Below are 26619 nucleotides of genomic sequence, written 5' to 3'. Positions count from 1 at the left end.
GAACAACAGTTACAGGTAAGTAACTTGTTTCTTCTCCAGCATGGGGTCTGGCATGGATTCACATGCTCATGAATAAAGAATACACAGCAGTACATCATTACACAACCACGGGAGGTGGCAAGGCTTAACAGAAGCTATTACTCTTACCTCCTCAGCAGGCTCACCTTCAAGCGAACAAGTTGCGCAGCACTGCTTGGCCGACTCTGGACTCCTCCCTGGGATCCCTGTCGACGCAGTAGAATTTCATGAAGGTATGCGTCAACCTCCACATAGCAGCCCTGAAAATGTTCAGCATGGGCACACCAGACAGGAACGCCGTAGTCGCAGCGATCGCTCTGGTAGAATGGGCACCCGGACGGCCAGACAGCAGCCGGTTTGCCAAACGTGGACAATGAGTGATACAGCCGGAGAGCCACCTGGAAATGGAAGCCTTGGACAGGGCCTTCCCATGCTTCACAGGGCAGAGGTTCACAAAAAGCTGAGAAGTCTTCCGGAAATTCTTTGTGCGGGCCACATAAAACTTCAGCACTCGAGTCACATCCAGCTAGTTCAAAGTCCTCAGTCGGCGACGAAGGTGTCGGGACGGGGGGCAGAGGGGTAGGGGGGATGTAAACACAGGCAACACCTGAGGTTCATTGAGATGAAATTCCGATGGAACCATGGGCATGAAGGAGTGGTGCGTCCACAGCACCACCCTTGTCTCGTGGAAAGTCAAATAAGGCTGCTTGCAGGACAGGGCCTGGATCTCACCTACTCTTCTGGCAGAGGTGATGGCCACGAGTAAAGCGGTCTTCCAAGACAAACTTGAGCAGAACTTGATGCATAGGCCCGAATGGAGGCCCCATGAGCCTATCAATAAAACATTGAGTTTGCATGCCAGGGCCGGAGCCTTCACCGGTGTGAACGAACTGAACAGTCCCTTGATGAACTCTTTGACTAGACATTGCGACCAAAGGGAAGACTGTCCTGCAGATCGAGTGTAGCAGGAGATAGCCGCCAGATGCAGGCGCTCCACCGAGTAGGTCCCCACCCTGCAGGAGCCGCGGGCCTACTGAGAAGCATTCACCACCCACCAGCACATTCCAGTAAGCGCTGCCACCTCGCGCTATTTTTCTTAAAAGTGCAATTTCATCCTTTCATAATTGCACACGGGCATTCCTGGAAGCCCTGCATTGAAAATCGAGTGCCCAGTTTCATTTCGCCAAAAGGAGCACTTTTTTGTGCCTTTTACTCGCATCCAGGTACACGAGGTACCGATCATGTTCAAAATGGCCGCCCGTTATTGCCTGGAGCCTCATCAACGCGCTCCTTATATTGTACCACGTTCTGCCCTTTCCACTTCACCCACTGCCTATTGTGCATGCATTGCTCCTTCCACCTTCTAATCTAGTGTCCCTATAACCTGAAGCATTCTGCAGCCCATTTCCTGATGGTCTTTGCCTGTGATCTGCCCGCAGTGTTAACACTCCTTCATGCCTCATATGGTGCCTATTGTGTTAACTGCATGATTACCCAATGCCTCCATCAGCAAAATCGAACTTGCCTATTGTTGATTTTACTAGCACTGCCTATTGAGCCTGTTTCACACTGCCCTAGCTAAAATCGAACTCTCCTCCTCCTCCTCCTCCTCCTCCTCCTCCTCCTCCTCGTGTGACGCATCTTTCCCCAAGGTGTCGTGCACCTCCACCATGCTCCTTAGGGCTCTCCTTATACTGTACCACGTTCTGCCCTTTCAAGCAGCAATTACCACTCAGTTACTCACACGTCCCCCATGGCCGACAATCAGCCTTCAGACATCCAGATTCACCTAAGCCCTGTCCACCCGACTTTGCGTAGTGTGACCCCTAGAATGGGCCCCACGACGTCCATCATAGGCCTACATCACATTAACAACGACACCAACCCATACTTCAATGACCCGGCCCTCTGGCTGGAACACTTCGCTAGGAAACCCACTCCGAATCAACCATGTTCTTTATCTCTCAGAAACAAGAGACTAGGCACCAGATTCCGCATACGAACGACCCGCGGTAACATCTCCATGCGAACATTACATACACCACCGTGCTCACCCACTTCAACCACTAATAGCAAATTCTCTTCTACACAGGCAAAACTGCCGCTCATCAAGGGCGCTCTTATCAACGCCAGATCCCTCCCAGGGCACGCACTAGACATAGCAGACCTCATAACATATTCAGATCTTGACTTCATTGCCATATCTGAAACTTGGCTACATGCCGCATTCGGCCCTTCCCTGACCCTTGCCTTACCACCCGGCTACGGTATCATGAGATGTGACCGCCCCTCTGCTTCCCACACCAGACGTGGTGCGTGGCCATCATCCATAAAATCACTCTGGATTTAAGAGTATCGACCAACACCAAACTTGAGTCAGCTGACTTACTATCAGTCAAACACTCACTAACGCCTAATTAAACAGCCACCCTCCACCTCATCTACAGGCCCCCAGGCCCTGCACCATCATTTGTCGGTGAAATATCCACCCTCCTCCTTGACAATGCTAAAACCAACTCTCAAATTATCAACTTAGGCGACTTTAATTTGGGACTCGGTGACCCCAAAGATCCTATTGCACTAGACCTGGAAAACGCCCTAACTCTGGCTTCACCCTGCACATTCAAGAGCCCACGCATTCTAAAGGCAGAACCCTTGACTGGCTAGCCGGCTCTAACTGCAATATCAATGTCCTTGCCAATACCGCTTGCTTATGGTCCGACCACCACATCATCACCTTTAATATTGAAGCCTCCCCCCGTGTCCAGACTCTGATAGCTCCAGCTCTCCCTACCAGAAATAAAAAGGACATAACCAAGGAGGAACTTCTCCCTCTGCTACTCCCATCGCTTAATCCTGCCACTGACTCCTGTAATCATCCCACCACCCTAGCTGACATCTACAACCGTAGTATGCTCACGGCTATAGACTATTGCCCCCATCAAACTTAGGAAGGTAAACCACGGGCACACCTTAACTCCTGTTTCACACCACAGTTAAGAGTGCTTTGTAAAACCAAACGCTGTGCCGAAAATCGTTGGAAAAGTCACCCTTTGGACGCGCACAAAGACGGTTTCTTCCTGGCATCGCTCACCTGCAAAGCAGCCCTTATCGAGGTGAAGAAAAGACTCCCTTAATAACCGTATCCTGCAAGCTGACTCTAAGGAACTCTTTAAGATCCTAAAAGAGCTTGAAACCCCAGCTACCCCCCTCTCCCGACACCTGCATTAAAGATAGTAAATGGTGTGCTAACATACAGGCAGCCTTACTGAATAAAATCACCATGCTACAATCTAAAATCAAAACCAAACAAGACAGCCTGAAACTGGACAATCGCCCTCCCACCACTGCTGGGGCCCTCTCTCCTGACTTGCCCAATCTTCAACGGTTTGCCTTCTCACCGTTCACTGTTGCTGAGGTAGAAAACATCATCTTGAGGATCAAACCTTTCAACTGGCAGGGTGATCCCTGCCCTGCCCCCATCATTAAGGAATCTGCCCACGATTTGGCCCCATTTATTACATCCTTCATCAACTCCTCCTTTAAAACAGGAACTGTCCCTGACAACCTTAAGGACGCATGGGTGACCCCACTGCTCAAAAAACCCTCCTTAGACCCAAGCATACCCACCAACTACAGACCCATAACTACCGTCCCGTTCTTGCTCAAAATTTTTGACCGTGCAGCATACCTGCAGATCCAAGAGTACTTGGAATCCAATAATCTCCTAGGTCTTAGACAATCTGGTTTCCGTCCCAAACACGGAACAGAGACAGCTCTGCTAGACCTTAAAACGCAAATTGAAGTTTTGAAGGACAAGGGCAAATTAGCCATGTTACTTCTACTTGACCTCTCTGCGGCATTCGATCTGGTCAATCACCAAATCCTATGCAGGCATCTCCACTCTGCCGCCCACTTCTCTCCGTCAGCCACGGCTTGGATCAAATCCTTTGAGTAATAGATCTATGGGGGGGTCTTTTCTCAATCCGCAGCAGCAGATCCCTTCCCAATTCACTGTGGCGTCCCTCAGGGTTCTTGCGTGTCGCCAACACTCTATAATGTTTTTACGAAACCGCTCTTTGATGTACTCGACTATCTGGGTGTCTTATACAAATTACGCCGACGACACCCAGATACTCATTCCCATCAATGGAGACTACTTAGCTGACACCAAGGCCTTGAATGACGTCTACCTGGTCATAAAAGCTTGCATGACACAACACCAGCTATGCCTCAACGATGACAAGACAGAGCTCCTCATCCTGGGCACTACGCAACGCCTTAGTAAACTTGAGCCGTCCTACCAGTCGTTTATCAATGATGGCAACACCATCCAAGTTTCGAAAGACACTAAAACCTTAGGCTTTTACCTTGACGCCACTTTATCCTTATCTCGACAAATACAGTCAGATCAGCCTCAGCATACACCTGCAAACTCATTGCAGCCTGCAGGCCATTTCTGACCACTCTGAATACTGTCACACTGGCCAGAACCCTCATTATGTCCAAAATAAACTATGGCAGCGCCCCCTACTTAGGAACCAGCCAAGATAATCTGGACAAATTACAAATTACCCAGAACAACGCTATTAGAGCGGCACTAAACATCCAGCGAAACCACCACATCTGTGAATCTAGGACCAATCTACATTGGTTACCTGTCAAACAGCGAATTTCACTGAAATCCCTATCCCTGACGCACAAATGCCTGGCCAACAAAGCCCCCCTGTACCTTTGCAGCCGGCTATCCCGCCACGCGCCTACCCAACCCCAAAGAATTGGCCAGACCCACTGTTTGTCGATCCCTAGGTTCAAACTTCAAAAAGCTGGGGGCTCAAGCTTCCCCGTCCTCGCCTCCAAGCTTCGGAATGCCCTCCCTATCACCATTAGATCTGAAGATTCCTTTAGCGCATTCAAGTCCAAAACGAAAACCTGGCTCTTCAATCAGCCTTGAAATATGCCCGGCACACCACTGTCCTACTAGCTTTGGCCCTTTCACCGGTTTACACCTTTGGCTCCATGTCCCTGTAAAGTTTCTGTTCTAATTTCTGCTCAGTAAATTATGTATATTGTTATATGCTCCGACTATTATGTATGTACACTCGTCCTGTACCTAAAGTTTATATATATAAATATATGCTCTTTATGTAACACTGCTCAAGTTGCGCCCTGATGCCTCCGGGCCTGAAGGTGCGCGTTACAAATAAAACAAATACACCTTGGAGGCATGCGCCAGCCCCAATTTAGCCAATGACAACAAGTATGGAAGAACTTGAGGGGGCTGTGACCCTCAGCGGGTTAATCTTCTGCAACCGACACCAAGTCGCAAAACGCTTCAATTTGTGTACATAGCATTTAAAAGTCGACGACGACCTGGCTCTACCAAGCTCCTTGCAGTCCGCCGGCAGCTCGTAACACCCCCGTACTCTAACAGTGCAGGAGCCAGTCCTTCAGGTTCAGCAATCCTGGGTCGTGGTGCAGTATTCAGCTTCCTTCCCTGGCAAGCAGATCCGTGATCACTGGTGACTTGACTGGAGGGGACGCTGACATGCTGAGAAGGTCCGGGTACCAGATCTGCCTCGGCCCAGCTGGTGCAACAAGGATCATCCTGCACCGGTACCATCCGAGTTGACTGATAACTCGTAGCAGTAATGTTAACAAGGTGGGGGGTGAGGAGGGAACACATATAGAATGTGTTCCCACATGCTCCCCGGCTGGGGAAACCTGCTGGCGAACCTCCAGCATTTGGTGTTCGTCACCGTCGCAAACAGATCGATCGGGGGACTGCCCCACTGGCGGGAAAGTCTGTCCACTTGATCCTGCCAAAGCTCCCACTTATAGCAAGAGCGCTGCTCCCTGTTGAGAGAGTCGGCGACAATGTTCTTTACTCCCACTAGGTGAAATGGAACGGGGAACATCCCCTGGGCGAAGGTCCAGTGCCACAAGACCTGCGCCTCTTTGGAGAGGGCTGGAGATCTGATGCCCCCCTGCTTCCGAAAGTAAAACATCATGGTGGTATTGTCTGGTAAGACCCTCACCACTTTGCCCTTGAGGGACAGCAGAAATGACTTGAGGACTCAAAACATTGCCCACCGTTCCAGTACGTTGATGTGTAGAGTTTTCTCCAGTAGCCACAGACCTCTCCCCATCCCTCCATGGAAGCGTCCATCGTGACAGTCTCCTGGTACAGGGGGGCTCTGGAAGTCCATGCCTGTGGCGATGTTGGAGTGCACGCCCCACCAACTTATCGCTCGACGGAACTCTTCATCAATTGTGATTCTGTCCTGGAAGCCTCCGGACACTTGGATCCAACTGGCGTCGAGGAATTCCTGCAGCGGGTGCACCTGCAATCTGCAGAGCCGGATCAGGTATATGCATAACATCATGCCGAGCAGCGACCTGATGGACCTCACCGTGGCGATCTGCAGTGCTAACAGCCGTTGCACCTTGCCCAAGATGGCCGCTATCTTCTCCTCCGACAGCACCGCCAGGCAGGACACCATGTTGAGCCTGGATCCCAGGAACAGAACGTCCTGCGATGGAGTCGAGCAGGACTTGGTATAATTCACCAAGAACCCCAGGTCCGTCAGCAGCCGGACGGTCCTCGCCGTGTGATCGACAGCGATGTCCTTTGACTTGGCCAGGATGAGCCAGTCGTCGAGGTAAGGATGCACATGAATCCCCTGTAGTCGTAAATGGGCCGCCGCCGGGGCCACGCACCTGAAGACTCTGGGCGCTGACTTCAGTCTGAAGGGGAAAGCCATGAACTAGTAATGCTCCCTTGTAAAACGAAGGCCAGGAACTTGCAATGCTTTGTGTGTATGGGGATGTGGAAGTACGCGTTCTCTAGATCCAATGACGACAAAGTCTCCCTCCTCCAGCTGGCCAAGGGTTACAGGTCTTTAAGATATCGAGGCCATGTTTTACCGAAAACTGTTTCACCCAATTTGCATTCATAAAAGGAAAAGAGTTTATATACTGAAACTCTTTCACCAAAAAGAATTTTCGGTGTATAAACACTTTTCACTTTTTGAATGTAAAATCGGTAAATGAGCTTTATGTACAAAGAAAGAAAAGAAAATTAAAAGATCAGTAAAACATGCACTTGATTTACTCAGATAAATGTTTGTTGTAAAATAATTTTCATGCACAAATACACAAAATGACAGTACAGCAGTCGCAAAAATGTGTTTTATCATTCTAAAAGCTAGAGAAAGTGACATACTTTAACAGTGTTGGTTTCAATATAAAGTGTTAAAAAATTGACAATAGTCTTAACACAGCATTCTGGAAAAGTATAAACTACAAAAAACCAGAAAGACATCCACATCCATGGGAATCCGCAACAAAAGAAAATCCAATAATCCAGGGAAAAAAACAGACAAAATAAATCGAGGATAACCGCCAGAAAAAAACAAAAAATCAAAAATCTACTAAAAATTAGGAATCCAGCATGAAATCCACATCCATGAAAGCGAAATGGGTAAAATCCAAACAAAAAAACCCATAAAAAGTTTCAAAAATAGTCCGGGTGAACAGGAAAAAACATAAGAAATCCTAAGAGAAATCCACTAAAATCGTGATTCCAGCAAGAAATCCAGATGCACGATAGAGCAAAAGCAGAAATCCACGGAAAAATCCATTAAAAAATCCCCAAAAAAACGAAGGGAAACAAACAAAACAACCATAACAGGAACTCGAAAGGAACATGGCTGTTAGGCAAAACTGTGTGGAGTACACTTTGGCAGACTACAACAACCATGACCACCTGGCAATAGGAACCCAACCTTTGGTATAAGTCTGTAGTACACAGGTTGGTAGTGCGGCTGAGCAGCCAGGCTGATCTCAAGAAGGGTCAATGTGAGCAGTAGGGTTTTTGCACAGAGATGTTGAATAAGCCTTCTTCAGCATATAAGTAACACAAAAATACACTTCAAAATACACACTCTTAGTTTCTCTAAATCAGGAAGTACCCATTTGGGATGGCACACAGATGGTTCCTACACCCTAAGGTGACTTATATAACTAGGACACTGTGGACATTAGGGGTGTCGCGGTATTCGTTTTAGGACGGTACGATAACCTTCTTGCCAAATTACGGTATATCATGGTTATCGCGGTATAGCAGGTGGAGTTAACTGATCTTAACAAATATTTTCTAAAAGGTCATAAATTGACAGATGTATCATCACAAACAAAACCAGGCACCCAGGGCCAGAATTGGGCTTTTCAACATACTTTCCACTGAAATGCCTTGCTTCCACCAAACACAACCACACGTGTGGAGAGGAGGGGGTGGGGTGGAGGCCTGCTGCAACTGGCAAAGCAAACTGAATAGCTTTTCTTAAGTGGTCATTTAGGCTTTTTGCTTCCCCACTGGCTACTGGTGAAGATGAACATGTTGCCATCTTGATAACCTGCATGCCACAGATCAATGGAGGCTGATGGTAGTATACGCTTGTGCACACACACACACACACACACACTTTCTCTTTACGTTACAGCCTTTAGTTTACTTGCGGGCCAAAAGGTGTTCAGTAATCACTGACATGTTACCCTTTGGTATGGCAGCAGGGAATACCCACAGAGATGAGTGAATTTTGCAGTGTGACTTATTATATGTAAATTCAATGATAGAACCAGGGAAATCCCCCATTGCCATGTGTTTAGAGAACATTATCCATTATAAATATATAAACCCCAAAGCCGCCACCCCAAAGTAAACCCTTTTCCTTCTTGGCACTGTATCTATTCTTCCTATTGCTAACATATTGATTTTGTGTAAGGCACGTGTGGTTTATGGAATGACATTAAAAACTGCTCCAACTGAAACTACTTGGCAGACGGCACATCCAACAGTGCAAAACCAAGACTGCGCAGCAATTGCTTACTGCAGCCTTTCCAAATCAGATTGAAAAGCACACTTAACGGTATAACGGTATAAACAATGTGACAGTTATTATTGTTCAATTAAGTGGTTCACGGTATCTTTAACGGTATACCGTTATACCGTTACATCCCTAGTGGACATTAATATATCACTGGCACATTTAGAGCAATAAAGAGTTGGTGTCAAAGGAAAGGGTTGGGGAATAAAACAAAGGTTAAACAAATATTCTGAAGCAGGTAAGTACTTTTGAACTGCCAAAGCAAAGCAAGTTTACCCATCATGGAGGAAAGGTAAAGCACAAAGTCGGAGGTAAGAGAAGTCTTTCAGGGAGCCAGGCCAACCTATGTTAATTAAGCAAAAGTATAGTTGAACTGAAGCACTTCTTGCAGGCAAGTAAAAGTCGTGCACAATGTTTTAGAAGTCTTTGTAGAAAAATAGAATCACTGTATGGCCACAAGCTGGGAGGCTTGTGAGGGTCAAAGCTGAAAGCAACTCTACAAAAGCAACCAAGACAAGTTTCAACTGAGAACTAGCAAGGCTACACAACAAGAGGTAAGCACCCCTTAGTTTTACAGTACCTTTGGTTAGAAGAAATAAGTTCCAGCTGGCTTCTGTTCTTGTGTAGGTGTGCAGATCCTGTTGTTTCTGGGCCTCAGTTGTGGGGACAAGTGGGAGGACGTCTGTGGACTAATGCACTACAACTTGACGGTCGGTGGCAGCAAAGGGCATACTTCAGATCAGTGGCACTTTGCTGTTTCAGCTCCTCGCGGCTCTTGCAAATAGCACTACCCCCGTTCTCAGATACCACCATTGACTTTCCTCACATCTGGGGTCCAGCACTCTGTTGAGTTGGCTCAGGCTTGGTCAGTCCTGCTTCCTGGGTCTGGAGGATCTTCCCGGAGCTCGGGTCCGACTTAAAGACACTCACTCGATTCTGGTGTTCCCCCTCCCTGCAGCAGCAATGAAAGTACAGCCACCAACCAAAAGGGGAGAAGTTGTCCTTTTCAGGTCTTCTCTAGTCGAGGCGAATTTCGGAGCTTCAGCACTGCAACAGGGCTTCATCGGGCAAACCAACGGTCCAGGAGTTGCAGCAGGCGTCTCATCCAAGTTGTTCTTCGGATTCCTTCGTCCAGTGGTCGACTGCCTTCCAAGCAAAAAGCCTCGCCTTTTATGCAGGTTTCTCCCATTCATTTGCAGCCTAGCCGTCAATCACACAGCAGGGTGTGTGTCCTCCAAGGACAGCCCTCCAGCCAATCACCCTTGGGTGCATTCCTGTAACGAAGGAGTCCAAGCACAGAGTTTCGGGCACCAACATCGCTTCCTGCCCTGCTAGACACTCTGGAGCCAGAGGCGGGCTTCACTTGTGAATCCTGCCAAAGAAAACGAACAAAGGGACGAAATCTGGTTTGGCACGCAGAGTAAATCTCAAGAAGGACTTTTCCAACAAGAAATGGTGAAAAAAGACGACCGGGACATTTTGACAAAATGGGCACCCATGGGTGCTTTACTGCAGCTACAATTGCAGCCTGTGGTAGAAACACACAATGGTAGTAAAAAGTAAACCACTGCCACCAGCCATTAATCGTGGAAAGGTTAAAATTGAAATGTTACCTGAGAAACTAGACAAAGGGGATGCTATGCAACTCCTCCAGCACCCTATTGTAAAATAGTGTGTGCTGGGTCTAGAAAGTTACAAAATAAGTAAAGTCAATTTCACTTCACTCCTCTTGGAAACAGTAGTGTCACCAAGAGAAGGAATTTAAACCTTTGGGAAATCTAAGAGACTTCCCTGTGTCACTGCACTGAAGGTGCTTTGTGTCACAATGTAAAGTTTGTCAGACTCCAAAGTCAAAAGAAACCGAGCCCAAATCAATGAAAAATACATGAGAGTGGGAAAAAGGGCTCACTCTCTCCAAGTTTGAAATTAAAAGTCCTAAAGTCCAGCAAAAAAAGAGCTGGGGGTCTCTAAGGTAGAAGGGAATTAGCACATTTCTGAGAATTCTCCTTAACAACGGCCCAACCGGGAAAGGAAGAAATCCGAAATGGCAGAAACATATGACCATCAATACAATTCTATGTAAAAAATTGACAAAACCGTGACCGCAGGTGGTCAAAAAAGATATCCACATGAAAGAATGCATTTAACATTGAAAAGTTGTTATATTATTAATAAATGCTATGGTTTTAAATGTTATATTATTAAATATACAGTTTTTTTGATATATAAAAAATCAGTATATAGTTTATTTGATACAAAAGTGATTCAACAAAACATTTTCGCTGAAAAAGCATTCAATATAAGTTATTACGTTATAAAGACTGTATACCCTGGCTGAGCAGTGGTGCAGCGTGACATCCTGAACTTCTGGGACTTTATGCACTTGTTGAGTCGTCTTGGATCGAGAATGGGCCTGCAGCCCCCGGTCTTCTTTCTTACGAGAAAGTATCTTGAGTAAACTCTGGAGCACTGGAGTTGCTTTGGAACCAGCTTTATCGCCCCATTTCTTAACATGGCCCAAACTTTCAGCAGCAGCTGAGGGATGTGCTGTTCCCGTCGGGCCACCGGTGGTATTCGCTGACACTTCCGTTGAAATTCTAAAGTGTGTCCGTGGCCGAGAGCGTCCAGCACCCATCGATCGGTGAAGATGGTCTCCCACACACTGACGAAATTCGCCAGCCGGCCTCCCACCGGGGTGCAGGGCTGGGGGCCGGCTGATGAAATTCGCGAGCCAGCCTCCCACCAGGTTGCAGGCCCGAAGCCTTGGCCAGTTCAGTCCTGCTTTGAGGTCAGCGCGCCACCTTGGGAGCCTGGACAACGGTGGCAACCTCCGAAGGCCTTGCAGCGACCCCTGTTGGCTTCCTGGGTCGTGGAACGGGAGGGTTGGTGGTAAGAGGATGAGCCCCACGAGAAACCCTTTGAAGACCTGCTGGACCTCCCTCAAGAGGAACGCAAGGACGGACGGTGTGCCCAAGGCACGGGCCGTCTGTTGATCTTGATGGCCTGGAGGGATTCATAGACAGCCTTCCCGAAAAGTTGGTCTCTGAACGGCTTGTCCAGGACCCTCGTCTGGACCTCTTGTCTAAAGTTGGTGGCCTTGAGCCAGCCATGGCGGTGACAAAAGCAAACCCTGTTTCCCCATCTGGTGGAGACCTGTGTCTGCAATGTCCAGGGCCACGATGATGGCGTGTTCCGACGTCACCTTGCCTTCCTGAAGAATCTCCAAAGCCTCGACCCGTTTGTCATCGGGGAGGAAATACAGGAGTGGAGCCATCTTGTACCAAAGCTCCTGGTCGTATCTGGCCACAATCGCTAGGGCGTTGGCCGCCTTGACCGTCGTCATTGCCCCCGAGTAGATTACCCTTCTACCCATGGAATCCAATTTCTGCTCCTCATTGTTTGTGGGGGCCAGATGAAGAAGACTAGTTTAACAAATTTTTCCTGGCAGCCGCCGATACCACAGAGTCTGGCGATGGCTGAAACAGCAGACACTTTGGCGCAGACTCCGGCACCCACTACTTCTTTTCGAACAGGCCTCTTTTTGCTGGGGCTGAGACGGGGTTCCTCAGCAGCACCAGCCCCTCACCCCAGACGTCCAGGAGCGGTACCGACAGAATGGTCTTCCTTTTCGCCTCCCGGCACTGGTATAGGACGCCCTCCTTCTCTTCCAGAGTAAACTGGATCAGCTCTGACGCACGGGCGATCATGGAGTGGAAGGATCCCACTTCGTCTGGCAGAGAAGCCCTCGGTGGCGGGAACATCCTGCCGTCTATGTCCGTCGTCAATGTGTCCGTCCCCGTCCCCCTAGCGGGGGAGGGCAGCGACGGTTGGAATGCAGGCATAGGGTGCTTCCTCCTTTTCTTCGACAGCGGTTGCCCCGGTGTCAACGGGGTCGCTGCAGTCTGCATCCTCTTTTGAATCTCCGACACCAGGGTGTGGAGGGTCGAGAGAATATCCTGCGACAGGTCTCTAGGAGGCACCTGGGGAACAGGGTCGTCCCCACCCTCCTCCGGGAAGGTGTGGCTGGAAACTATCTCTTCCTCCTCCGACGAAGAAATGCCCGTGCCCTGCAGTTCTTCTCCGCCCCTCCTTCCCTTCTTTGGGTCCTGAGGGGACGGTCTAGGGCTAAGGTCTGGCATCCTCTTTTCCAGAGTCCTTTCGACTGGCTTGGACGAAGCCTCCCGCCTGGGTGTAAGAGCCACTCTGGCCGCCACCGGGGCACCCTGGACCGGGTCAGTCCCTTTCGCATTCGAGAGGGCGGCAGTGACCATCTCGATGGAAGAGGAAGTTTGGCCTGAATCGCCTGGGCCTTCACTGTCAGGTTGGACACCTTGTCCTGCTTGGCATTCTCCGGTTTCTCCCGCAGCTTCCCTGGGGTAGCTGGCTTCCTCTTGGACGAATAGCTGGAGCGGTGGCTGGAGATCAAGGCAGACGGAGACGATTAACGTGCCCCGACTATCGCGGGACCCGCTTGTGCGGCGACCCCAACGGAAGCGGACTTGCAGTGCTTGGCCTTGTCTTGGGCCCCCATGGATAGAGTGCCCTCAAAGGACTTAAAAGCCCACTCTGGTTGGCTGGATCCAGATGGGGCATGCCCCTGTGAACTACCCGGGGTCGAGGCCCTGGCCTTGAGCGACGTCGCCAGCCGGACATGTCGATCCTTCATTGTGTGCTTGGAGAACCCACGGCAGATCACGCAATCTTCCTTGTGCATCGGTGGTAGACAATACAGGCACTGGGAATGCTTGTCTGTGAAAACATTCCGCAAACCGCAGCTGGTGCACAGCTTGAAGAGGGAAGCTCCATCCTTCTCCTCAGACATGATCCAGCGTGGTGTAGGCCTGATGGACTTCTTCAAACTTCCAAGGAGAAACACTCGATTTCTGCCCTTGAGGGGCGATGAAAGTTGCTGAAAAACAGGTCCCCGTTAATCGGATGGATAAACGATGGAGCACATGGGCTCGATTGAACCGAAAACAGATTTCCTACCAAAAAAGCATGAAAAAACGCAGAAGCTCAAAGAGTAAAACGCGAGGACTTCCAACACTTGAACGTGCAGTAAAAATGTGAAGATGGTCGCCAGAGGAGGGGCATAGGTAGAGGGCAGTCATTGGCTGGGAGCAGTATGACCCAGAGCTCAGGGATTGGTTTATAGGAGAAAGAGTTTGTAAATGAACGTGAAACTGTTTTCTTTTACCGAGGATTCCCAGCCTGACGGGAATATTCTGAGCATGTGAATCCATGCCATACCCCATGCTGGCAAAGCTTTGTTCTGCTTGGCCTTGGCTTCTCGGGCCCAGTATGCCTTCATATCGTGGTTGTGGCTTCTCCCTTTGGCTCTCTCCGGGCAACACAGTTGGCTCTGCTGTGCTTCGTGGTTGCGTCTCTTACCAACGGACTCCCGTCGGAGACGCGCTTCTGCTTGCAGATTCTCCTCCCCACTCAAGGGTTGTTAACACTATATTCTCATTGCTAGGGAAGAAGGGACAAAGTTTCCAGATTGGTCACACACCCTATGAGGCCCCTTATCTTGCATGTGAGATTAACTATACACAGTATTTAAATCTAGTTGACTAATATTTTCTTTCTACATTGTTTGCCAAGTAGATTGTGGTGCTATGAAGGAAAAGTAATTTGATGTAACATGTAAAGTGTACTTGTATTATCTATTTGAAAACACAGTCTTGCAGCAGCAGCGAGGACAAGACCGACACCTAGATACCATGAACCTGGCACAACATGAAGAGACAAGAGTCGGAAGAGCAATGCCAGAAGGTGGGGCTAAGAAGAGTATCTGAAAGGTGTCCTGATCTGGTTTGGGAAGCATACCAGACCAGAGGAGGTGGCAGATGAAACAGAGTAAAGAGGGTTTGGGGACAGAAGCCAGTACCAATAGAGAGATAACAGGGAGAAGACCAAAAGATGGAGGAAGAGAGACTGGGGCCAACCGAGAGAGCGAATCCGTGAGAAAGGGAATATGAGAAACGCTGCGTGTTGAACCTAGCCATCAGAGCCCTCAGAACGCACTCAGAAAATGAGCAGAAAGATACATGTGGCACTCTGCAAACTTTAAGTGAAGGTACCAAAAGCCCTTCGAGAATTTAAACATAAGGTGAAACCGGTCATACAACCAACCTTGCATAGTTTGGAAACATGAATGATGGGAGGAAAGAGTAATAAAATCAGAAAGAACCTTATGGATTTCTTCCTCCCAAAGATTTGTTATCCTGACAGACTCACAGAGCCGTACAGAACTCCAGAGGGAAGATGGCAAGAACCAACGCTTTAAAAAAAAAAAACAAATAAATAAAAAAATCAATGCCTGGGACTGGACTTGGGAAAGGCCACCTGCAGTGCACATGGTTACACATCTTTGGATAAGCCTGAACTATCCAAGGGTATGGTAGATTGGCGAGCAGCCAGGTTTAATCAAAGGAGGGAGGAAGGAAGGTTGTAGCTAGGTACAAAGATCTCAGAGCATGCCTTGATTCAAGAAAACACTAGACACTTTAGAGTTAGATCAAAAAAGACATTATATACTCTAAGGCACACTGTTACAGTTCCAAGTTCAGGTAAGTGCTATAAATCAAATAAATATACAGTACAAGATCACTTGCAATACTCTTTCAATGGTAAGCCGCAGATGTACTTCGGTAATCACTTTAGAGTAGCTTTTACAGTAACAAATCGCATTGCAAACCAACCGCAAACATATATGCAAACTTTCCAAACTCTTAATAACTTTGTATAACTTCAACCCAATCCTATCTTAATAGTCCAACTCTATCTAGTGCGAGTCTCTCAAAATACAGATGGACCACTGAGACACCAATGGATGGGGTGGGGGTGTAGTGTTGACCAGGAAAAGTAAAGCGGAAGCAAAACACAGTATTTAGAGTACTAGGGCCCAAGAGGGGTCCTATAGAGTTGGAGGTAAGTACATTTGATGGCTATAAGTAGGTTCAAGGAGGTTAGGATGAACCCCTGTACGGGTGCCCCAAGGACCAGTGTCCAAGGGCAGGCAGTTTTACTACGAAGAGTACAAAAGGGTTCTTCCTCCCAATGTTACTCTATGCAGACTTGGAAGGATGCCCTCGAAGTTGCAGGCAAAACCGCGATGCACAGGACCCCAGGTATTGGAGGGTTGCAGGCCCAGGAGGCTGCGGCTCTTCTGGGGATGGCACAAATTCTAGCTAGGGTCAAGACAGATTTGGCCCTCCAGTCTATGGGAGGAAGTCATCTTCAGATCTTCCCCATGGATTGGAGTGACTAGGTTCGGACAGCAGCTGCGACTCAACAGGCTCTGGTGGTCGTTGGAAGTGCTGGCAACGCCCTTCTTGGTCCTCTCCGGAATCTTCTTGTTCCAGTGGTTTCTGCTCCAGGACCTAAGGGATTTATGCAGGTAAGAGGCAGGAACACAGTCTACCAATCAAGTCCCATGCACCATTCAAACTTAGGTGTCTCTGCCCACTGGGGACAGCGTGTCTCCCAGTTTTAACAGATGTTGCTGCTTTACGTGGTCATTTAGCTGTACATGATTATTGTGGAACTGAAACAACCCCAGCCTACTGCCTACTACTGCAAATGCCCCATTTAGTGACTGCTTTGTTACTAGTATAAAAATGGTTCCATGTGATATTCGTACCCGATCGTTGGCTTTTTTCCTGACCACTAAAATTATTTCCCCAAATATTCTAGGAGGGGTATAGTTCTATATTAACTCCAATCCTAGAGTATTTGGGGAAAATGTTTGATTTTCTGGAGGGTGCATTTTTAAGGAAATGTCCCCACCTGGCAGCCATTTTCACAGCAACGTTATCACTGGATACTATAAAAACTATGAATCACCTCAAGTAACGTAACCGGGATGTTGAGACTGGATAGAATGTCCCATAGTCTGGACATAAGCACTGTATCAAAAGCCGCTCTGCAATCTATAAAAATGGCATAGTCAAATATCACCAGTAAATGGCTAATGGTGAGTGCACATTTTGCACCCTGGAGTGAGCAACCTATAAGAACAAGAAAGAAGGGGCCCAAACGGAATTGCCATCAAGAAAATCAACACAGATTTAAGTCCAGTGCCAGAACAAGAAATGGGCATAGAGAGGACCAGTTACCGAATTCATTCATGCATGAGCTGCTCAATGGTGGGAATGGTGAAACCTCCACAGTTAAGATCAGTGGTCGCACTCAAGATCACCCATCCTTTACACTAATAAACAGTAAAACAGTTCTGTAATGAAAAACAGCTTAGCTACTGAACAAAGATCTCAAACAATGCAAAACAATGAAAACATATATGCTGTTTTTATAAATATAAAGCCCCTATCATTTCAAACGTCCTTCCCTGCTAGGAAAGGAGGCATGGTGCCTCAAAGAGTCAAAGTCCCATTTACCTGTTGCTGAGAGTTGGAGCCTTTAAAATTATAGAGTCAATTTTGGCAAAGCCAACAGATGTGTAAATATTCCAGGAATTTATCGTATTTTTTTTTGGGACAGTTATTTAACTTTGATTTTACCTGTCTAGAGTGCCTTTAAGGCCTAATAAAAAATAGGATGTTTGTACTTCATTCCAATTTAATGTGTGTACTCTGTGTGATGCACTGTACCTACACGCCACCGCATAGCTCCTGAAGTCTTGCTTTACTGCTTTGCTACACTACCATGATAGAGATTGGCTAGTGCCTATTACCCTGTTCATCAACTAGGATGGCCTCTCAGAGCTGTGCCTTTAGGTTCAATGGTTCAGCATCCCTCACCAGAAGGCAGTGAATGAAAGGAAGAAAGATCCCTGTGCGACTACCTGAAAGGCTCAATAGAATGAAGGGGTGAGCTGCCACTCCCTTGATTGCAAGGACAACCATGTGATTTAAGCAGATTTCACAAACATCAGATATTCAGAGATATTCTTGACCTGTAGTGCCAGAGGAAACAGACGCTGAGGTAACACCGCCTCCAAGTAACTGCACCAGAACAGATCCAACAGGCATGCAGTTTCAGTCAAACAAGATGACTTTGCTTGCTTGTGTAGTATGGTGGGCCTTTGCTCTGCCACAGGGCCTTGGCAAAGACGTTTAGCTGATGCGTCTGGGCGGATTGCCTCAATTCCTCCAACTGCGATGTTCTTGAAGGGTGAGCGGAAAACCTCCAAATGTGGTGTTTCGCCAGAAGAATCTGAATTGTTGCTGAAAGGGGAGTGAAGTGTTTGTTTTTGAAGGATGGGGCCGAATAAAAGTGACCAGAAAGTTCATTGGGTGGAAAGGAGTCCTATTTTGACACTTTTTCCAGTCACCTTCGTGTGAGATGGAATCTTCTTAAGTGTGTCTTCCTTTGAGCAGCGCTCCACCTCAGTCTCTGAAGAAATGGATTTCTTGTGCTCTGAAGCAGGAGATTTGGAGGCAGTATGTTTCCAGCACTTGTGAACGAAGATACACAATGTAGTGGCATGCTCTCAGAGTGCCTTTCTATGCATGACACCAACAGCAGTCCTTCATGTTGTGTTCCCACTTTACTGCTCCAGGCAGTAAAGACCGACCATGTCAGGGACAGTGATAGACCCGTTTCGCGAAAAGTACTTATATGGGAATCAGCAGAACAGTACAATTTAGGCAACTGCTAGTGGCCTCCATGAGTGCACAAAAATAAAACGGCGTTCATGTGGTGCCAATGGCTCCATATACACTGCCCTTAACCTCACGTCCAGCGTCATGGACATGCCTTGGAGGATAAAAGAGCTAACATGAAGCCACATGGCTCATCCTAGTGGCTGACAAATATGAAGGCAACTGGCACTGGAAGATACATATCGAAAGATCGGTGGGATGAAATAATTCATTACAAAGGGTTTGTAGGGAATTGATTGAGAGGGAGCTGGCCCCCACAACCCCAACCCGCCTTGAGAAAGTCCTGGACTCAAGAGGGGACACAAAAGGGCTGATCTACTCCATGTACGGGGCCTTGGTGGAGGCGGGGAAGGGGAACACAGAGAAGCTTAGGATCAAGTGGCAAAGGGATTTAGGTGTGGAGGTGTATGAAACACTATGGCGGAAAATGTGCTGCAGGGCATATAAAGTCTCAATCGCATGCCAGCACACACTTCACACGATTAAACTATTCCACAGATGGCACAACGACCCAGTGCATCTCTCTAAGATGTTCCCGGGGGGGTGAGCCCTTTCTGATGGCATGATTTTGGGGAAAGGGCAGTCTATTGGCACATGTGGTGGGGCTGTGCGAGAGTTCAGATGTACTGGGATATGGTGCTGGGGTGGATCAAGAGCTGAAAGGAGTCCCCAGAACAAAGTCACCACTACTGGTCCTATTTGGTTTAGAAGATGAGGAGAGGGAATATAGCAGTCTGCAGCAACTGCAGCATTGCTTGCTGTTAGCGGCTAGAGTGTGTTTAGCAACGCATTGGAAGAGGGTAACGCTCCTGAGCAAGAAGGAATGGATAAAAATGGGGAACATATATGAAGGTGAGGATTATTGCGGCCATACATGGCAGGAGCGGGAATACTGAAATGGATTGTGAGGAGTTCCGGACCAGGTATATGCCTAAAGAGGGGTTGTGGCGTGCGAGGGAAGTTGACTGGAATGTGGAAATATGGGGTTAGGGGCAACTAGTCTGGAATGCGCAAGAAAAGGACGATCCTGTGTAAAGAGAATTGAGAGGGGAAAATCAGGTCTTCAAGTGGATCAGACGGGGCTGACCTGAATAGCTGTGGTTTGACTTGGATCGGGTGTTGCTGTTAATTTGAGAGGGGGAGGGACGAGAGCGAAATAGTCGCATGATGGCCTTTTGTTAAAAGATTGTGTGACTGGTTTATTGTTGGGCGCATGCCTTATAATGGTCTGTATTGTGTTTCATAAAGATGAACATCTTAATAAAGTTAAATAAAAATAAAATAAAAACGGGCTTGTAAAGCAAACAGTTGAGCACCTGGGCCTGAAGTCCAGGGACCCTATAGATCAACCAAGGCAGTAACAAGAAACACTAACATGTAAGTCCAGAAGTGCATACATCCAAAATAGACTATAAAGAAGAACTTGAGGAAGTTCAAAGCCAAATTTTACCATTGCAATGACAACGTACTGGAACTATATGTCGGAACGTACATCATTATTTCTGAAGTTGGTCAAATACAGGAGCAGTATTCAAGCTTACCTGTAATTTTGACTTCTCGTCGTCAAAAAACAAGTCTGTGGTTTCTTCTAGCATGGATTCATTAGCTGTAATCATCTCATCTTGAGAGTCCTGTAACAAAAAAACAAAACACACAAGTGTCAATTTTCACTCGGATGTTGCTGCGTTACATGAACATTTAGCTCTAACATTGTGGAACAGAAACAACCCCAGCCTACTTTCTACCCAATGGAAATTATGATAATATTAAGGAGCCCGATTACAAAGCTAAAGCTATGGTTCCGTATTTGCACATTGCACAATGAACTTTTCAGAATGTAAAATGCGCTCAATCTCAACCACACCTGTGTGAAAATTCCACCTCATGGCTTATCCCTATGCAGGCAGCCAGACTTACTCTCAGCCTCCATGGCGAGAGGGCAGCCCTTTAATGTTGTGCAACCTTGGCTTCTAGTAACAAGTCTTGCATCAAATTACACTACTGCCACTCAGTATCACACCAAATATTTTGCAGACAATCACTGCTAATCCCAAAATACCACATTTCAGATGACCCATTTCACTGCATACATATGTGGAGGATAGGTAAAGTTAATAAAAAATGTGGAGGGGTATATGGATGGTTGCCGGATCTCCCCCGGCATATATATGCAAAAAAATTGATCACATAGATTCCTGTCACTCTATGAAGGGCAGTATTCCTGAGATATTTTCTTAGACTTCAATTATAAGAAATCAACTTGATTTATAGGGGGCTACCTTTGAGTTCCTGAATCCGAATATGGCGAAGGGCCTTCATGGCAACTCTCCAGAACATATGAGCTGGTTTAAAAGCACAGTAAATCCTTTTGATTATTAAACAATAATGAAACATTCACAAAATATGTTATATGTAAATAATAAAAATACACGCCAAATGTCCACCACGTAACCATCAATGGAAGCTCACCTCGGTTCTGAACACAGAAGCAAGGTATCGCGGCTATGCAAAGTAGCTCAAATGAAAGCCTTTTGCCCCAGAAAATTGTCTTCGTCTTAGAGGGCAGTGCTATTTTGTACATACCTTAATTAACCCAAGGCAGGCATTTCTCAAGGATGCCAGACAACTGCATAGTTGATTTGAACCTTATTGGGAATCATCAGTGCAGGTCTGACAGCCTTGTGGTTGGAGAATTTTGACATGTGTAGCAAACACCAGCAAAGTCATGGTGGGTTTAAAAAGGCTTAAAAAAAAAACTTTCACCTGAAATGTGAAAGCATAATAATACATTAGAACCAGGTCTCACACACTGACTTGTTCAGTTATTTAAGCAGGGGCAATGCAGTTAGTTGGGTTAGTGGAGGAAGAGGTATAATGCAAGATATGCTTGGTGTTGCATTGATGCATGCAGACCAGAAGTGCCCTGAGCTGCTATGTGGGTCTTTTTCTGGGTGTTCTGTGTGGAAGGCATAGTGGCATTTGCGTCGACAGGGGAGCCTCTTGTACCGGTACTAAAAGCAGCAGTGGTATGTAATTTGGTTGCAGAGGTGCAGTGTGTTGGAAGGGGTATTACATTGCCATTGGTGGGTGGCTAAGTTGATAGAACAATTGCATACATATAGAATGTGCGTGTGTTAGTCCAAAAGGAAGTGAGCAGATCTCTTGGTAGGTAGGATGGAGAGAGGTAAGACAGTGTGTTAAGTCCTACTTTGGGGATTCTAGGGCACCTTTTTTTGGTGCTCCTCAATGTTCTGATTTTCTTCCTTCTCTTTTTAATGGTTCATGGACTTCTTGGCGGCCAGAGGGACTTCTCCGGAAGTCCCCCCCGGCATTACGTCTCCTTTTACTCAGGTTATATAGAATTGGGTTGCCCCTAAGGCGGAGAGAATCAGGGAGTGCCTCGGGGTGCCTCAGGCTCCCCATTTTCGCTTTAGGGTGATTTTATCAATTTACACAGATTTTAGGGAAAAGGTTACTGGTAGCTGAACCTTAGTTTTGGCTTCACAAAAAGGTGCAAGCCTTTTTACTCGATTTGTACACAAATGCACCTTTTTAGTAAGCCATAAGGGTCCCCAATGGGAGTTTTAGAATCATGCTCTATGCCATGTTGTGTTTCAGAGCTTTCCTTTGTCTAGATGACCGTGAAGCAAGCAAAAATGGCTATTCTGATCACATGTGCTCACTGAGCACAAAATGGCAGCCTCTATATTGATCCTAGATGGTTTAGGCCACTTTAGGTCTCTGGACTATCTTGCTCACTTCCTGTGTGGGTGGCTAGGGCTAAGTGACAGTCCCACTGACCAAGCAGTATTGTTGCTCATCTGACCCATGCACCCCCGTCCCTTACAATGATTGGCTGGCAGGCAGGCAGGCCTTTAGCCAGCCTCTTTGTGCAAGCTCATTTGGGGTTTGTCCTGCCATGATTGCATTCTCTTGCTTTCTTGTTCCATTCAATTGAAGGTGGTAGGTCTGCCAAGGTTTTTGCCAATTTGAAAGCCCTCTCTTGGCAATTTATTTATTGAGCATTTCTTAGGTGCCTATGCAACAGAATGGTGTTTCCAGGTGCAACAAGGCAAATTGGGACGGTAACAAGGGGAGTAAATAACAGCGGCAAAACAAAATATACAATCATGGTCCTACTAGGCCTTGTGGCATTCAGGACGTACAAGTGCAGTAAAGAGAAGGCATGGGGATAGGGAAGGGGGGGGGATGTATGGCAACTGCTGGTGGGTGTCCAGGAAGGAAGTGGCAAGGGGAGCCAAAGGAGGAGGCCACTGGCTAATAGGGTAGAGGAATCCCAAGGGTGGTATGTATAGCCGTCAGGCAGGGGGCCCATAAAGGCAGTGCTGAGGGGAGAAAGGGGGAGTGGTGCTGGTGTCGACTGGGTAGAGGGCATGATAACCTGTGAGATTCATGGAGGACCAGGCCACCAGTCTCAGCAGCAGTGGAGTGATTAGCAGGGAAGTGAAAGAGGTAGAGAAAAGCAGAGTTTTGAGAAGTGTGTGGAACTTTAGCAGGTCCGGCCCAAGTCAGAGGGGCAGGGAGGCGCCAGCTGAGGAGCAAGAACTGCCCCCAATTCTCTGCTTGGAGAAGCGTTTGACAAGTAGAGAGCTGGAGTTAGAAGAGCAGAGGGCTCAGGAAGGAAAGCAATTACGGAGGGAAAGCTGGAGACCGCATGGTCCCAGGCCACAGAAAGCCTTGTGGATGGTGCAGAGGGTCTTTAATTTAATTCTTGTGGCCACTGGGAGCCAGTGGAAAGATCTTGGGGCTGAGAGATACAGTCCCTGGGCTTGAGGCCAAGGATAACTCTTGCAGCCGTATTCTGGATTAGCTGAAGGTGTATATGGAGGAACGTGGGAGACTGAGGAACAGGCTGTTGCAGTAGTCCAACCTAGAGAGGACCAAAGCTCTGGAGACATTGAGCTTCTGGTGAAAAGTGAGAAAAGGGAGAATGCCTAAGCAGGTGAAGCTGGAAGTGGGCCTTCTTAGCAAGGTTCAAGATGTGAGGGGTGAAGGAGAGAGCGGAGTCAAAGATGACCCCAAGGTGTTTGGTCTCACAGGATGGTGAGGGTAGAGGGCCCAAGGAGGGTGGCCCGAGCTTAGGAGGGAAACATGGGGCCAGTGTCCCAATGAGAAACAGCTCTGTCTTATTGACATTAAGACAGATTGTTAGCCACACACCATGCCTGGATGGCGGTCAGACAATCCAGGATGAGAGAGGAGGAAGAGAAGGTACTGGAGGGAAGTTTGAAGGAAAGCTGTGGGTCATCAGCATAACACTGGAAATGAGGAGAGAAGGAGATCAGGTGAGCAAGGAGGGCGAGATGGCTATTAAAGAGCCACATCGATAGGATAGAGGCCTTGGGGACGCCACAAGTAGAGAGAGGTGGTGGAGGAAGAAGGGCCCAGTTGCAAATGGGAAGGGCTGTTAGTGAGGAAAGAGCCCAGCCATTCCCGTGCCCGGTCGGTGATGCTGAGGGTATCACATAGCCGTTTTAGGAGGATAGAATGGTTGACCATGTCAAAGGCAGAGGAGAGATCGAGGAGAATGAGAACAGCAGGAGAGTTAGAGTTAAGATTTGCGAGCATGTCTTCTCAACTGTTAAGGAGAACAGTTTCCGTGCCTATGGATGTTCGGAATCCAATTGATTGTCATGGAGGCAACGAACAAGGTCAGTATAAAAGAGCAATTAGGGGAGGACCAACCTCTCCAAGAGTTTACCCAGGAAGGGGTGGTGGAAATAGGTTGCTAGTTAGATGGACAGGAGGGGTCAGCAGACAGCTTTTTATTTTATTTTTTAGGAGAGAGTGCACAAGGTAGTGCTTGAGGTATAGAGGGAAAGATCCAGTGGCGGAGGAGTGGTTACAGAAGTCAGCAAGGGCTGGGGCAAGAGAGGAGAGGTTGTCCTTAATGGTTCTAGAAGAGCAGGGGAGCACCTGGCACCTGGTTGGATGAGACCTTCATGGAGCAGACAACTTTAGAGACATCATCAGGTGCTATGGGCAGGAGGGAGGAGAGTGTGGGGTGGTGGGGGGGGGGCCAAGGGAGCAAGAGCCGGAGTGGAGATGGGGGTGGTGGTGATTGACGACGGATATCCTGAGTTTTAGATGTGAAATGGAAGGCCAATGCAGTGCAGAGATCCAGGGAAGGAAGGAGAGAGGTGGAGACTGCAGTTGGATTGACAAGTTCCTTGCAGATTTTGAAAATTTCAGCCGCGTTAGTGGGTCCAGAGATGCAGGCTTGGATCTGGGCCCTCTTCTTGGAGCGGATAGAGAAAAGATATTGCATTTGGAGTAGGCAACAGGCCGGCTTGTCATTGGGATGAACCCATGGACAGCCACTTCCGTTCAGCAAGTCTGCACTTACTTTTCAGAGAAGCTAGATCTGAGTCGTACCATCAGTTGCACTTGGAGGCAGGCTTCAGGCAGATACTCGTGACCGGGGCAAGGATGTCAAAAGGGTGTTCGAGATTGAGAGGTGAAGGTTAGCGAGGACAAAGTTAGATGGAAAGTCAGAAGCAGGGGTGGGATGGGGGATGAAAGTGGAGGCCAAGGCAGCAACTGACACTCGCTTCATCAGTCGAATGATGGCAAAGGAGGCTGGCCGTGCGGGAGATGGCTCGGACAGAGGGCCGAGGGGCCCCAAGTCGGAAGAGAAGGGAGAGTGGTCAAACCAGGAGAGGGGGATGGTGACCGGGTTATAAATAGGGTTGTCCCCAGAGATTAAGGCATCGGAGTGTGTCTGGCTGAGTGTGTCGGACTGGAAGAACAAGTTACTTTCTTACCTGGTAACTTTCTTTCGATGGGATGTTCCGACGACGTACTCCACATCTATGACAGGTAATCACCACAGCTGTGCTGCTTCGGAAAAATTTCTGCGTCTGCGTCCTGCGTCGATGACGTCGATACGCTGTCCTCGAGGGCCTCCGTCGAGCCGACGTCACCGGATGTTATAAGTAGGACGCACCACGCCCCTAGCCTCAGTTGGAGTTTTTTCTCCAGAACATGTGGCACCAATCTTCTGCCAGAATAACCACAGAAAGCCTTGCCGAAACATAAGCTGCAATCGCATAAGAAATTCTGTAACGGGGAAGGCTGGGAGGGAACGATGTGGAATACCTTGTCAGAACATCCCATCGAAAGAATGTTACCAGGTAAGAAAGTAACTTGTTCTTTGAAGGGATTGGTTCCTCCGACGTATTCCACATCTATGACAGACTCTCAAAGCAGTAACAACATATGGAGGTGGGAAAAGAATTTAGAATGTAGGAATTTAGAATGCCCAATTAAATTGCAGAATAAAGGACCGTCTTGCCAAAGGCCAAATCTTGCCCATGGATAGAATCCAGGGAATAATGTTAAAAGTATGGACAGAGGCCCATGTGGCTGCTACACAAATGTTACGAATGGGAACACCCCTCTGCAAAGCAGTAGAGGCAGCCACACCCCTGCTAGAATGGGCCTGTAAGCCTGTCAGAGGGTCCTTACCCGCAAAGCGGCAACATTCAAAAATTGTCAAGACAATCCATCTAGACAGTCTGCTTAGTAACAGCTTGTCCCAAACGCCTTCCAGCGTATCCTATAAAGAGCTGATCGTCCACTCTGACCGGGTCATGCGAGAGATGTAGAAACTTAAAGCTCTCCTGGGATCCAACCTATGGAGCCTCTCCTCTTCCTTACCAGGATGCGAAGGAGGATAGAACGCCAGAAGAATAACTTTCTGGCTTAAATGAAATTCCTACAACACTTTCGGAAGAAAAGGACGAACCCCAAGGACAACCCTGTCCTTATGGAACACTGTGAAGGGTGGCTTAACGGAAAGTGCCTGCAACTCACTCACTCTGCGAGCAGAAGTGACCGCAACTAAAAATAGTTTTCAAGTCAACAGTCTCAAAGAACAAGAATGTAAAGGCTCAAATGGCGCTCCCATTAGGAATTTTAGAACTAGGTTAAAATCCCAACCGGGCACCTGGAAAGGTGACGGTGGGAATACATTAGTGAGCCCTTTCAGAAACTGAGAAATCAAAGGAATCTTAAAATAAGAACACTCCTCAAACGAGCGCTTAAATATGGACAGCGCTGCCAGG

General features: G+C 47.7%; 1 protein-coding gene across 4 annotated transcripts in view; it reads right to left on the bottom strand.

The window, feature by feature from the left end:
• The window catches only part of LOC138580491 (serine/threonine-protein phosphatase 4 regulatory subunit 1-like), a 918772-nt gene that overhangs the window by 186029 nt on the left and 706124 nt on the right, over window positions 1-26619 (bottom strand). For all 4 annotated transcript variants that reach the window (XM_069651072.1, XM_069651073.1, XM_069651070.1 and 1 more), the window contains one exon: window positions 20074-20163. In XM_069651072.1, coding sequence (XP_069507173.1) covers window positions 20074-20163 — 90 coding nt within the window. The remainder of the gene's footprint in view (window positions 1-20073; window positions 20164-26619) is intronic.

This window comes from Ambystoma mexicanum, chromosome 3p, assembly GCF_040938575.1.
Source record: "Ambystoma mexicanum isolate Mex_15411 chromosome 3p, UKY_AmexF1_1, whole genome shotgun sequence".
In the NCBI taxonomy this organism is placed as follows: domain Eukaryota; kingdom Metazoa; phylum Chordata; class Amphibia; order Caudata; family Ambystomatidae; genus Ambystoma; species Ambystoma mexicanum.
The sequence above is the reverse complement of the archived record's forward strand: the minus strand, read 5'-3'. Positions and strand labels throughout refer to the sequence as shown.